General features: G+C 58.5%; 2 protein-coding genes across 2 annotated transcripts in view; one reads left to right on the top strand and one right to left on the bottom strand.

The window, feature by feature from the left end:
* PIP5K1A (phosphatidylinositol-4-phosphate 5-kinase type 1 alpha) overlaps nt 1–4,841 on the bottom strand; it is a 15,788-nt gene extending 10,947 nt beyond the window's left edge. Inside the window, exons 1-5 of the mRNA XM_064732341.1 lie at nt 4,766–4,841; nt 2,817–2,851; nt 2,341–2,415; nt 858–988; nt 169–286 (exon numbers count right to left, since the gene is read on the bottom strand). Coding sequence (XP_064588411.1) covers nt 169–286; nt 858–988; nt 2,341–2,415; nt 2,817–2,851; nt 4,766–4,829 — 423 coding nt within the window. The 5' untranslated portion in view covers nt 4,830–4,841. The remainder of the gene's footprint in view (nt 1–168; nt 287–857; nt 989–2,340; nt 2,416–2,816; nt 2,852–4,765) is intronic.
* A 1,102-nt stretch (nt 4,842–5,943) lies between these two features.
* On the top strand, nt 5,944–12,587 carry VPS72 (vacuolar protein sorting 72 homolog). The gene is made up of 6 exons (XM_064732687.1): nt 5,944–6,093; nt 7,078–7,230; nt 7,588–7,699; nt 8,464–8,643; nt 9,226–9,367; nt 11,219–12,587. The coding sequence occupies exons 1-6, from the start codon at nt 5,977–5,979 to the stop codon at nt 11,580–11,582; spliced, it is 1,068 nt and encodes a 355-aa protein (XP_064588757.1). The 5' UTR covers nt 5,944–5,976; the 3' UTR covers nt 11,583–12,587.
* The last annotated feature ends 697 nt before the right edge of the window (nt 12,588–13,284 follow it).

Genomic DNA, 13,284 nt, shown 5'->3' with positions numbered 1-13,284 from the left:
GGGAAAGGGGAAAAGAAAAAAAAGGGAAAAGGAATTCCGGGGAAAAGGAAAAAAGGGGAAAGGGGAAAAAGGGGGAAAAGGGGAAAAAAGGGGGGGAAAAAGGGATTCCGGGGAAATTCCAGGGAATTCCAGGGAAGGGAAAGGCCAAGGGGGCCCGCGGCAGCTGACCAGGTAGTCGTCGGGGCGGATGCCGAAGAGCTCCCGGAAGTAGCGGAAGGCCACGGGCGCGTAGGTCTTGAAGCGGAAATCGTTGTAGTGGTGGGCGGGCGTCAGGTTGCTGCCCTCGCTGCGGGGGGGACACGGAACGTTCCGGAACGGGACTGTGGGGGATCCCAGGGGGGAATGGGGGTTTCCCAAAGGGGGAATGGGGGATCCCACGGGGAACTTTCCCGGGAAAAAGGGACTGATGGGGGTCCCACGGGAAAACGGGGGGTCCCACAGGGAACGGGGGGCCCCAGGGGGAAGTTCCGGAATGGGACTGACTGGGGGTCCCACAGGGAACGGGGGGTCCCACGGGGAACGGGGGGTCCCACGGGGAACGTTCCGGAATGGGACTGACTGGGGGTCCCACAGGGAACGGGGGGTCCCACAGGGAACGGGGGGTCCCACGGGGAACGTTCCGGAATGGGACTGACTGGGGGTCCCACGGGGAACGGGGGATCCCACAGGGAACGTTCCGGAATGGGACTGACTGGGGGTCCCACGGGGAACGGGGGGTCCCACAGGGAACGTTCCGGAATGGGACTGACTGGGGGTCCCACACGGAACGTTCCGGAATGGGACTGACTGGGGGTCCCACGGGGAATGGGGGGTCCCCCAGGGAACAGGGGGGTCCCCGAAGCCCCGTGGGCGCCCACCTGGGGAAGAAGATGCTCTCCACGACGTAGAAGTCCTGCATGAGCACGTCGCGCTCGGGCTTGGTGCTCAGGCTGCCCACGGTGTGCGTGATGCCCAGCTGGATGGCGCCCTTCAGCGCCGACGACGTCGTCTGGGAAACGGGGGAAATAACGGGGAAAACGGGGTTACAGTGGGAACGGGGTTACAGTGGGAATGAGAATTGGAACGGGGGAAATGGGGTTACAGTGGGGATGGCAACGGGAACGGGAATGGGAATGACAGCTGGAATGGGAACGGGGGTTACAGTGGGAATGGGAACAGGGAGGAACAGGAGAAACGGGGGTTACAGCAGGAATGGGAATGGGGGGAATGGGGGAAATGGGGTTACAGTGGGGATGGGAACGGGAATGGGAATTACAGCAGGAATGGCAACGGGAATTACAGCAGGAATGGGAATGCGAGTTACAGCGTGAATGGGAATTACAGCGGGAAAGGGAATTGCACCTGGGAATGGCTGGGAATGGAAATTACAGCAGGAATGGGAATGGAAATTACAGCAGGAATGGGAATGGGGAACAGGGGAAACGGGGATTACAGTGAGAATGGGAATTACAGAGGGAATGGGGTGGATACAGTGGGAATTACAGCTGGGAATGGGAATTACAGCAGGAATGGGAATGGGAATTACAGCTGGGAATGGGAGTTACAGCAGGAATGGGAATGGGAATTACAGCTGGGAATGGGAGTTACAGCAGGAATGGGAATTACAGCAGGAATGTAGATAGGGATAACGGCTGGAAATGGGAATGGCAATTACAGCAGGAACGAGATTAAGAACGGGAATTACAGCAGGAATGGGAAAAGGAATTACAGCTGAGAACGGGGAAACAGGGTGGGTACAGAGGGAATGGGGCGGGAATTACAGCTGGAATGGGAAAACAGTGGGGATTGCAGCAGGAACAGGGGAAATGGGAATTACAGTGGGAATGGGAACGGAGATGGGAATTATAATGGGAATGGCAACGGGAATGGGGCTGGGAATTACAGAGGGAATGGGAATGGAGATGGGAATCACAGTGAGAACAGGGCTGGGAATGGGGAAACAGTGGGGATTGCAGCAGGAACAGGGGAAATGGGAATTACAGAGGGAACGGGAATGGAGCTGGGAATCACAGTGAGAACAGGGCTGGGAATGGGAGGGATTTGGTGGGAAAGGCAATGGGAGTTCAATGGGAATGGGAACAAAAATCCAATTGGAACGGGAGAGATTCAACGGGAACAGGTGGAATTCAACAGAAATAGCAATTGCAAAAATTCAATGGGAACGAGAGAAATTCAACGGGAACAGAAATTCAGCAGGAACTGAGATTACATGACAATTAAAATGGGGGAAAAAAACCCCAAAATTCCCTTTTTCCTCCATTTCCGTGGAATCTCTTCCCATTCCCACAGCGATCCCAGGCAAAACTCCTCAGGAAAAGGGAAAAAAAAGTGGGAATTTACCTTTTTGTAGGTGGTTTCCCCTGTGGAATCCACTCCTCTGTGGCCTTTCCGGATGGTCTGGGATCCTCCCGGCATCTTTTGGGAAAAGAGAAAAAAAATTGGAAAATTCAATTTTTTACAGCGTTTTTCCCACCCGAAACCACCTGGAAAAGTTTGGGGTTTATTCCTGGAACCCATGGAAAGCTGGGCTGGGTTCCTCCCACAGTAATTCCAACGTTTTAGGAGGGAATTTGGGAAAGCTGCAGATCCCAATCCAGCGATTCCCGGCCCCAGGATTCACCCAGGAGCTGTTAAATTGGATTTCTCCAGGGATTTTGGGGGTGGTTCCAGGGCGGATTCGGGTTTTGGAGCAGGAATTCCCTTGGGAAGGATGAATCCCAAAAAACCCCCACGGGAGGAGCTGCCCAGGGCCAAGGCAGGCTCGGAAAAGGAGCAGGAAAATCTGAAATTTGGGATTTTTCCAGCCTGGAACTCACCTCGGGAGTCAGGGACTTTTTGAATGTGTTGGATCCTGCCAAAAGAAAAGAAAATCTGCACTCAGAAAGGATCAATCCCACAAAAGCAATGGAAAACCCCAGAAAACCCCCAGAAAAACGGGAAAAATCCCACAAAAACAGGGAAAAGTCCTACAAAACACAAAACCTGAATTATCCCACCCTCACACGCTGCTCTCCTGGGGCTTCTGGCCCCAAATTCCCAAAAAAACTCCCACGGATAAAGAGTCAGAAAATCAGGGATCAGGCATTAAACCCTTCCAGGGAAAAGCGAGGAGCAAAAAACTCCTTTCAAGATAGAATTTTTATGAATATGAACCCAAAATTTAAGGTGGAAAAGGCAATCTGGAGCTAAAAAAAAGCGGGATAAAGGGCTGTATTCTCCCAGCAACTCTGCCAGCTCCAGGAAAAACCAGGAAAATTAAAAACCCCAGTGTTAAAAGCCCCGAAATCGGCGGTTTTATCCCCAAAAAAGTGTCAGAGACGGCAATTCCCGATTTTCCAGCGCTTTCCCCGGCTCCCGTTCCCGCTGGTGCAAACAAATCCCGGGGCTTTGCTGCCCGATCCCGGCTCTTTTTGGGATTTTTTGGGGGATTTTCTGGGATTTTGGGAGGCTTTGCTGCTCTGCTGCCTGATCCCGAGCTCCTTTTGGGGTTTTTTTGGAATTTTTTTTTGGATTTTCCTGGGATTTTGTGATCCCCGCGAGCCGATCCCGGGCTCATTTTGGGGTTTTTTGAGGGTTTTTTTGGGGTTTTTCTGTGATTTTGGGATCCCCGCGAGCCGATCCCACCCCCGTGAGTCACCGCACGGGAACGGGAATCGGATTTCCCTGGCACCGACGCGCTGCTCCCTCCCCGCCCCGTTCCCCACCTTTCCTATTTTCTATTTTTTATTTTTGGGGAGTTTTGGGGCCTCTCGGGTCCCCCCCCGAGCACTCCCAGGTGTTTTGGAGAAAAAGGAAAACTCGGAATTCGGTTTTTCCGGGGAAAAGTCGGGGCTGGGCTCCCCCCATGGCGCCTCAGACACCCCCGGGAAGCTCCAAATGCCCCAAAATTCCCCCAGGAAGCCCCAAATCCCCTCCCCAAAAGAGTCCCACATCCCTCCAAAATAACCCCATAAAGACCCCAAAATCCCCCTCAGCCCCAGAGTTTTACACCCCCCAAAAAAACCCAAAAATCCCCATCATCCCTAAACTTCTATACCCCAAAAAAACCTTCCAAACCCCCTGAGTCTCCCAGTCCTAAACTCATCCAAAACACCCAGAGACCCCCCAAAAAAACCCTCAGAGCCCCCTCACGCCCCCAGACCCCTGATAACCCCCCAAATCCCCCTTATAACCACCAAATCCCCCTCACAGCCCCATAATTCCCCTCATAACCCCCCAGATCCCCCTCATAACCCCCACAACCTCTCTCATAACCCCCATAATCCCCCTAATAACCCCCAAATCCCGCTCATAAACCCCTAAATCCCCCCAAGATCGCCCCATTCCCCTCACGCCCCAGAGCCCCCTCACCCTCACGCAGCCTCCTCAGCCCCTCACGCCCCCAGACCCCTCATAACCCCTATAATCCCCCTCATAACCCCTACAATCCCCCTCTAAACCCCCAAACCCCCCTCATAACCCCTACAATCCCCCTCATAACCCCCGAATCCTCCTCATAACCCCCCAGATCCCCCTCATAACCCCTACAATCCCCCTCATAACCCCCCAGATCCCGCTCATAACCCCCAAATCGCCCTCATAACCCCCGAATCCCCCTCATAACCCCCCAAATCCCCCTCATAACCCCCCGAATCCCCCCCAGACCGCCCCATTCCGCTCACGCCCCCATTCCCCCCTCAGCCCCTCACGCCCTCAGCTCCCCCCGGCCCTTCCCTCGCCCCAGCCGGGCCCTCCCCGCGCCCCCCGGGCCGTTCCCGGCCGGTACCGCCGAGGCCGCCGCTGCTGCCGCTGCTGCCGCCGGACTCGGGCCCCGCCGCCGCCGCCGCCATCTTGGAGCGCGCGCTGCGCCCCCCCACCCTCAGCCCGCCCCCGCCCGCCACGCCCGGCCACGCCCCCGCCCACACGGCCACGCCCCTTTCGGGACAAACCAAGCCCACTCCGCGTATTGACACTGCTTATGTGGGCAGAGACACGCCCACCTGCGGTTCAGCCCCGCCTTTTTATGTGCGGCTCCGCCCTCCTCGCGGCTAAGCCGCGCCTATTCACATTCCACTCCGCCCCCTCCACGCTGAGCGTCACCAATCGAGCGTGGCCACACCCCATTCTGTGCCAGACCACGCCCTTTCCGCGCTCAGCCCCGCCCCTCCCGGCGCGCCCCACGCGGCCGTGGGCGATGGGGGCAGCGGGGGCCACGCGGGCGGGCCCGCACAGCGCATGCGCGGCCCCGACCGCGGCTCCGCCTTCCCCAGCTCGTATTCGGCCCAGCGGCGTCACGTGACGGGCGGAGGGTGGGACGGAGTGACGTCACACTGAGCTCATTGAGCACAACATTAAATGACGTCACCCTTATGCACTCACAGAGCACACACACACACACACACACACGCATCTCCATCCTGTGATGTCACACTGCTGACTTATGCATCAATGTGTCTACCCTCTGACATCACAGACCCACAACCCTGCCCTGTCATCCCGTGATGTCATAGAGTGCCCACACTCCTTCATATGAGGTCACAGCTGTCACGCCCACCCCATGACGTCGCCCCACACACTGGGAACCTCCCCAGAAAGCCCCATAAAAATCCCCATTTTTGGCTCTAAAATCCCCATCTTTCCCCCTTAAATACCCCATTTTTTTTCCCCAAAATCCGGGTTATTTCACCCAAACCAAAAATCCAAAAATCCCCCCAAAACAACCCCACAAATCTCCCATGACTTCGCTCGCATAATTATGTCACCCCAATCGCAATGCCATCACCCAAACACAATTACGGCACTCAAAGCACAATGCCATTACCCCAAACACAATGCCGTCACCCCAAACACAATGACGTCACCTCAAAGGCACTGACGTCACCCGCAGTTCCCCCTCCCCCCGCGCGGCGCCGCTGTGTCTGTCCCCGCCCATCGATCGCTCGGCGCTCGCCGTGCCTGGCCGCGCGGCGGCGGCAGGCGGGCGGGCGGAGCGCCGAGATGAGCCTGGCGGAGGGCCGCGCCCCGCGGCGCACGGCCGGCAATCGCCTCTCGGGGCTGCTGCAGGCCGAGGAGGAGGACGAGTTCTACCAGACCACCTACGGCGGCTTCAACGAGGCGAGCCCGGCGCCGGGGGGCGCGGCGGGGGCGCGGCGGGAGCGGGCCCGGCGCTCCGAGCGGGGCGGCGGGAGGCGGGAAGCGTGAGGGGAGCGGGGGGTGCCGGGGGATGTCCGGGGAACGGGGATGTGCGAACAGTGGGGGGAGCTATTGGGGACCCCCGGGTGCTGCATCCCTGTGGGGTCCCGGGACAGCGGGATAAATCCCAGGATAACGGCGGATCCATCCCCGTGTCCCACCGGAGTTCGGGCACAACGAGTCCTGTGGGGATCCCTGCGTGGGATTCCGCAGTTCCCCTTCCCAACATTCCCGTATTCCCAACATTCTCAACATTCCCAATATTCCCAACAACATTCTTCTGTCCCAGGACTCAGTGGGATTCCATGGCCCCCAATCCCAACATTCCCATATTCCTGTTATCCCAGGAGTCCAGGGATAACGAGAACTCAGTGGATCCCATGGCTCCCAATCCCTTTTTCCTATATTCCCAACTTTCCCCATCCCAGGCCTCAGCAGGATTCCATGGTTCCCATTCCCGGTATTTCCGTGCTCCCGTTATTCCCACAGTTCCCCATCCCAGGAGCCCAGGGACAATGAGTCCCATGGGGGTCCCTGGCTGGGATTCCACGGTCCCCAACATTTCCACATTCCCAACATTCCCAATGTCTCTGTTACCCCAGGAGTCCGGCGATGACGAGTGCCGGGCAGTCACTCAGTGATCGCTCAGTGGGATCCCACGGTTCCCATTCCCAACATTCCCAACGTTTATCCCATCCCAGGAATCCGGCAATGACGAGTGCTGGGGCGCTCACTCTGTGGGATCCCACAGTTCCAGATCCCATCATTCCCAACGTTCCCAACATTCCCAATGTTTCTGTTACCCCAGGAGTCCGGCGATGACGAGTGCCGGGGCGGTGACTCCGTGGGATCCCACGGTTCCAGATCCCAACATTCCCATCATTCCCAATGTTTACCTCATTCCAGGAGTCCGGCGATGACGAGTACCGCGGCGATCACTCCGACAGCGATGACGAGGTTGACTCTGACTTCGACATCGACGAGGGCGACGAGCCGGGCTCGGAGCAGGACGAGGCCGAGCCCCGCCGGCAGCGCCGCGTGCTCACCAAGGCCTACCGGGTACCGAGCCCTTACCGGGGGTACCGAGCTGTTCTGGGGGTACCGATTCCTTACTGGGGGTACTGATTCCTTACTGGGGTACCGAACCCTTCCCGGGGGTACCGATCCCTTACCGGGGGTACCGAACCCTTACCGGGGGTACCGATCCCTTACCGGGGGTACCGATCCCTTACCGGGGGTACCGAGCCCTTCCCGGGGGTACCGAGCTGTCTCTGGGGGTACCAAGTCCTTCTCGAGGCTCCTCCGGGGAAATCCCGCCGATCCCGGGGCTGCTCCGGGTACCGGGCCCTTCCCGGGGTTGTTCCATGGAAATCCCGCCCATCCCGAGCTGTTCCCGGCCCTCATCCCTCCCTGCAGGAGCCGCTCAAGAGCCTGCGGGCCAAGAAGGCCGAGGGGCCGCGGGGAGGAGCCCAGCGGGGCCGGGAGGTGAAATCCACACCCCTGGAGCTGCAGGAGGACGGGGGAGACAGTGAGTGAGGGGATGGGGATGGGGTGGGAGCAGGGTCGGGGTGATCCCGGCTGGAAATGGGATCCCAGGGGGGAGCTCTTGGTTCTCCAGGGGTTGGGAATGGGATCCCAGGGTTGGGATGGGATCCCGGGGATCTCTGGGTGATCCAGGGGCTGGAAATGGGATCCTCTGGGGGTGCTCCTGGTCCTCCAGGGGCTGGGAATGGGATCCTGGGGATCTCTGGGTGATCCAGGGGGTGGAAATGGGATCCCAGGGGGAGCTCCTGATTCTCCAGGGGCTGTGAATGGGATCCCAGGGGTTGGGATGGGATCTCTGGGTCCTCCAGGGGTTGGGAATGGGATCCCAGGGGGAGCTCCTGGCTCTTCAGGGGTTGGGAATGGGATCCCAGGGGTTGGGATGGGATCCCAGGGTTGGGATGGGATCTCAGGGCGATCCATGGGCCCGTGTTTGTTCTCCAGGCAGGAAGCACATGCGTCAGTCCACCACGGAGCACACCCAGCACATGTTCCCTGGTTCCCCAGGGTTGGGATGGGATCCCAGGGGATGGGATGGGATCTCTGGGCGATCCATGGGCCCGTGTTTGTTCTCCAGGGGGTTGGGATGGGATCTCAGGGCGATCCATGGGTCCCTGTTTGTTCCGTGTCTCTCCAGGCAGGAAGCACATGCGTCAGTCCACCACGGAGCACACCCGGCAGACGTTCCCTGGTTCCCCAGGGTTGGGATGGGATCTCAGGGTGATCCATGGGCCCGTGTTTGTTCTCCAGGCAGGAAGCACATGCGTCAGTCCACCACGGAGCACACCCGGCAGACGTTCCTGCGGCTCCAGGAGCGCCAGGTGCAGTCCAAGAGGAAGAAGGGAGGGACGAGCTACGAGCGGCCCCTGACACAGGAGGAGCTGCTGGAGGAGGCCAAGATCACCGAGGAGATCAACCTGCGCTCCCTGGGTGAGGAATGGGGGAATGGGATACTGGGAATGGGATAATGGGATAATGGGAATGGGCTAATGGGAATGGGATAGAGCCAAGATCACCGAGGAGATCAACCTGCGCTCCCTGGGTACTGGGAATGGGATAATGGGATACTGGGAATGGGAATGGGATAGAGCCCAGATCACCGAGGAGATCAACCTGCGCTCCCTGGGTGAGGAATGGGAATGGGATACTGGGAATGGGATAATGGGACTGGGAATGGGAATGGGATAGAGCCAAGATCACCGAGGAGATCAACCTGCGCTCCCTGGGTGAGGAATGGGATAATGGGATACTGGGAATGGGAATGGGATACTGGGACAGGGACAGCAGGAGTGGGACAGGGACACTGGGAATGGCATGGGGATCCCAGGGTCAGACCTGGCAGCGCTGCAATGTCCCTGTGCTGGGCTGAGCTGTTCCTGCCCCATTCCTGCCCCATTCCTGCCCCATTCCTGCCCCATTCCTGATCCCATTCCTGCCCCATTCCTGCCCCCATTCCTGCCCCTTTCCTGCCCCCATTCCTGCCCCCACTCCTTATCTCATTCCTGCCCCCAGAGAACTACGAGCGGCTGGAGGCGGACAAGAAGAAGCAGGTGCAGAAGAAGAGGAAGATCGTGGGCCCCGTGATCCGCTACTGGTCGCTGACCATGCCCCTGCTGCCCGAGCCCGGCCGCGATGACCCCGTGGACGTCGAGGGGTGAGAGCCCCCGCACCCCCAACCCAGCCTGGGGCTGCCCCACGGGGGCTGGGCAGCGCCCCAGAGCTCCAGACCCCAAAATCCCGGTTCTGGGGGGGGGTTTGGGTGCTGGATCCCAGCCTGGGGCTGCCACCTTGGAACCCCCTAATCCCATGAGAAAAGCAGGTTTTGGGCCCCAAATCCTATGGGAAAAACAGGTTTTGGGCCCCAAATCCCATGGGAAAAACAGGTTTTGGGCCCCAAATCCCATGGGAAAAGCAGGTTTTGGGCCCCAAATCCCATGAGAAAAGCAGGTTTTGGGCCCCAAATCCCATGGGAAAAACAGGTTTTGAGCCCCAAATCTCATGGGAAAAGCATTTTTTGAGCTCCACCTTGGCAATCTCAAATTCCCCATTGGAGTCGCAGTTTTTGAGGCCCCAAATCCTATGGGATTCACAGTTTCTAAGCACCACCATGGCTATCCCAAATCCCCCACTGAACTTTCACCTTTGAGCCCCCAGACCCCTTAGGAATCCCCACTTTTGGGTCCCCTTCGAGGGTCATCCCAAGTTCCCCATCAGACCCTCACCCTTTGAGCCCCCAGACCCCTCAGGACCCCCCTTTTGGCCGCCCCAAGTTCCCCATTGGACCCTCACCTTTCAAAGCCCTGGATCCCATAGGAGTTGCAGTTCTTGGGCATCATCACAAACCCCAAGTTCCCCATCGGACCCTCACCTTTCAAGCCCCCAGACCCTTCAGGACCCCCCTTTTGGCCACCCCAAATCCCCCATTGGAGCTGCACTTTCCGAGCCCCCAGCCCCCTCAGGACCCCCGTTTTGGCCACCCCAAGTTCCCCATTGGACCCTCACCTTTTGAAGCCCCCAGACCCCTCAGGACCCCCCTTTTGGCCATCCCAAATCCCCCATTGGAGCTGCACTTTCCAAGCCCCTCAGGACCCCCCTTCTGGCCATCCCAAGTTCCCCATCAGACCCTCACCCTTTGAGCCCCCAGGCCCTTCAGGACCCCCCTTTTGCCCATCCCAAATCCCCCATTGGAGCTGCACTTTCTGAGCCCCCAGGCCCCTCACGGCCCCCCTTTTGGTCACCCCAAATCCCCCATTGGAGCTGCACTTTCCAAGCCCCCAGACCCTTCAGGACCCCCCTTTTGCCCATCCCAAATCCCCCATTGGAGCTGCACTTTCTGAGCCCCCAGGCCCCTCACGGCCCCCCTTTTGGTCATCCCAAATCCCCCATTGGAGCTGCACTTTCCAAGCCCCCAGACCCCTCAGGACCCCCCTTTTGGCCACCCCAAATCCCCCATTGGACCCTCACCCTTTGAGCCCCCAGACCCCTCAGGACCCCCCTTTTGGCCGCCCCAAATCCCCCATTGGAGCTGCACTTTCCGAGCCCCCAGACCCTTCAGGACCCCCCTTTTGGCCATCCCAAGTTCCCCATTGGACCCTCACCCTTTGAGCCCCCAGACCCTTCAGGACCCCCTTTTGGCCATCCCAAATCCCCCATTGGAGCTGCACTTTCTGAGCCCCCAGGACCCCCCCTTTTGGCCATCCCAAGTTCCCCCTCAGACCCTCACCCTTTGAGCCCCCAGATCCCTCAGGACCCCCCTTTTGGCCGCCCCAAATCCCCCATTGGAGCTGTACTTTCCAAGCCCCCAGACCCTTCAGGACCCCCCTTTTGGCCATCCCAAGTTCCCCATTGGAGCTGCACTTTCCGAGCCCCTCAGGACCCCCCTTTTGGCCATCCCAAATCCCCCACTGGAGCTGCACTTTCCAAGCCCCCAGGCCCCTCAGGACCCCCCTTCCGGCCCCCCCAGCCCCCTCCCCAGCCCCGTCCCCACCCGTCCCGTCCGTTCCAGGCTGGACCCCGAGGCGCAGCCGCCGTCGCCGGCCAAGTGCTCGCGCACGTTCATCTCCTTCAGCGACGACGCCACCTTCGAGCGCTGCTTCCCGCGGGCGCGGCCGCCGCGGCTGCCGGTGCGGGAGCTGTGCCCGGTGACGCACAAGCCGGCGCTCTACCGCGACCCCATCACCGACATCCCCTACGCCAACGCCCGCGCCTTCCGCATCATCCGCGAGGCCTACCGCAAGTACGTGACGGCGCACGGGCTGCCCAGCGCCGCCGCCGCCGCCGTGGGCACGGCCGGAGGGGCCGGGGACGGCGCCGGGGCCCGGCCCGGGCGGCAGAAAATCGTCATCAAACAGAGCGTGCCCAGCGTCTGACACCATGGATATGGGGTTTGGGGTGTTGGGGTGTTCTTCCTATAACGGCAGAAAATCGTCATCAAACAGAGCGTGCCCAGTGTCTGACACCATGGATATGGGGTTTGGGGTGTGGGAATGTTCCTATAACAGCAGAAAATCGTCATCAAACAGAGCGTGCCCAGCGTCTGACACCATGGATATGGGGTTTGGGGTTTGGGGTTTGGGAATGTTCCTATAACAGCAGAAAATCGTCATCAAACAGAGCGTGCCCAGCGTCTGACACCGTGGATATGGGGTTTGGGGTTTGGGGCTGTTCCTATAATGGCAGAAAATCGTCATCAAACAGAGCGTGCCCAGCGTCTGAGAGATGGGATTTGGGGTGTGGGAATGTTCCTAAAACAGCAGAAAATCGTCATCAAACAGAGCGTGCCCAGTGTCTGACACCGTGGATATGGGGTTTGGGGTTTGGGGTGTTGGGGTGTTCTTCCTATAACGGCAGAAAATCGTCATCAAACAGAGCGTGCCCAGCGTCTGACAGCACGGATATGGGGTTTGGGGTGTGGGAATGTTCCTAAAACGGCAGAAAATCGTCACCAAACAGAGCGTCCCCAGCACCTGAGATTTGGGATTTTGGGGTATTGGGGTGTCAGGTTATTGGGACTGACAGCGGTGATGGTTTTGTTGAGGGGCTCCTTTCCCAAGTGTTGGCAGTGCCTGAAATCCCAGGATTTGGGGTTTGGGGATGTGGGGTCACCCCTCTGAGGGATTTTTTTGGGGGTCATTGTTCACCAGGGGTGTTGGATGAGGGAATAAAGTTGATTTGGGGGTTGGTCTGCGTGGGGTGGTGGGAGCCCCTTTGCCAGGAGTTCCTACAATAAATAAAGAGGTTTGCAGAACCCTTTTCCAGAAATCCTACAAAAAATAAGGGGTGGGAGATGTTTTACCAGGAAATCCTACAGCAAACAAGGTTCACAAACCCGTTATTTTCCAGAAAACCCTACAATAAACAAAAGGTTTATGGGATTCCTTTCTCCAGAAAAGCCTAAAATAAAGTTTATGGGATTCCTTTTCCCGGAAGAACCCACAAAAGATTCCCATCTCCCCCAAACCGCATTTTTGGGGGGGTCCAAACCACATTCACCCCCCGAATTCTGGGTTTGTGGAGCCAAACCCACCTTGAGCTTTGTGGGGTTTGTGGGATCGGGGACGGATCCATGGCCCCCTCACCTTTCCCGGTATCTCCCTTTTCCCCGGCGGTTTTGGGGTCGGATCTTTGTGGGGTTTATGGGACCGGGGACGGATCCATTCCTCCCTCACCTTTCCCGGTATCTCCCTTTTCCCCTTTTCCCCGGTGGTTTCGGGGTCGGATCTTTGTGGGGTTTATGGGATCGGGGAAGGATCCATGGCCCCCTCACCTTTCCCGGTATCTCCCTTTTCCCCTTTTCCCTGGCGGTTTCGGGGTCGGATCTTTGCGGGGTTTATGGGACCGGGGAAGGATCCATTCCTCCCTCACCTTTCCCCGTATCTCCCTTTTCTCCTGGTGGTTTTTGGGATCGGATCTTTGTGGGGTTTGTGGGATCGGGGACGGATCCATTCCTCCCTCACCTTTCCCTGTATCTCCCTTTTCCCCGGCGGTTTTGGGGTCGGAGCTTTGCGGGGTTTATGGGATCGGGGAAGGATCCATGGCCCCCTCACCTTTCCCCGTATCTCCCTTTTCCCC

Source organism: Zonotrichia leucophrys, chromosome 25 (assembly GCF_028769735.1).
Source record: "Zonotrichia leucophrys gambelii isolate GWCS_2022_RI chromosome 25, RI_Zleu_2.0, whole genome shotgun sequence".
Classification (NCBI taxonomy): domain Eukaryota; kingdom Metazoa; phylum Chordata; class Aves; order Passeriformes; family Passerellidae; genus Zonotrichia; species Zonotrichia leucophrys.
The sequence above is the reverse complement of the archived record's forward strand: the minus strand, read 5'-3'. Positions and strand labels throughout refer to the sequence as shown.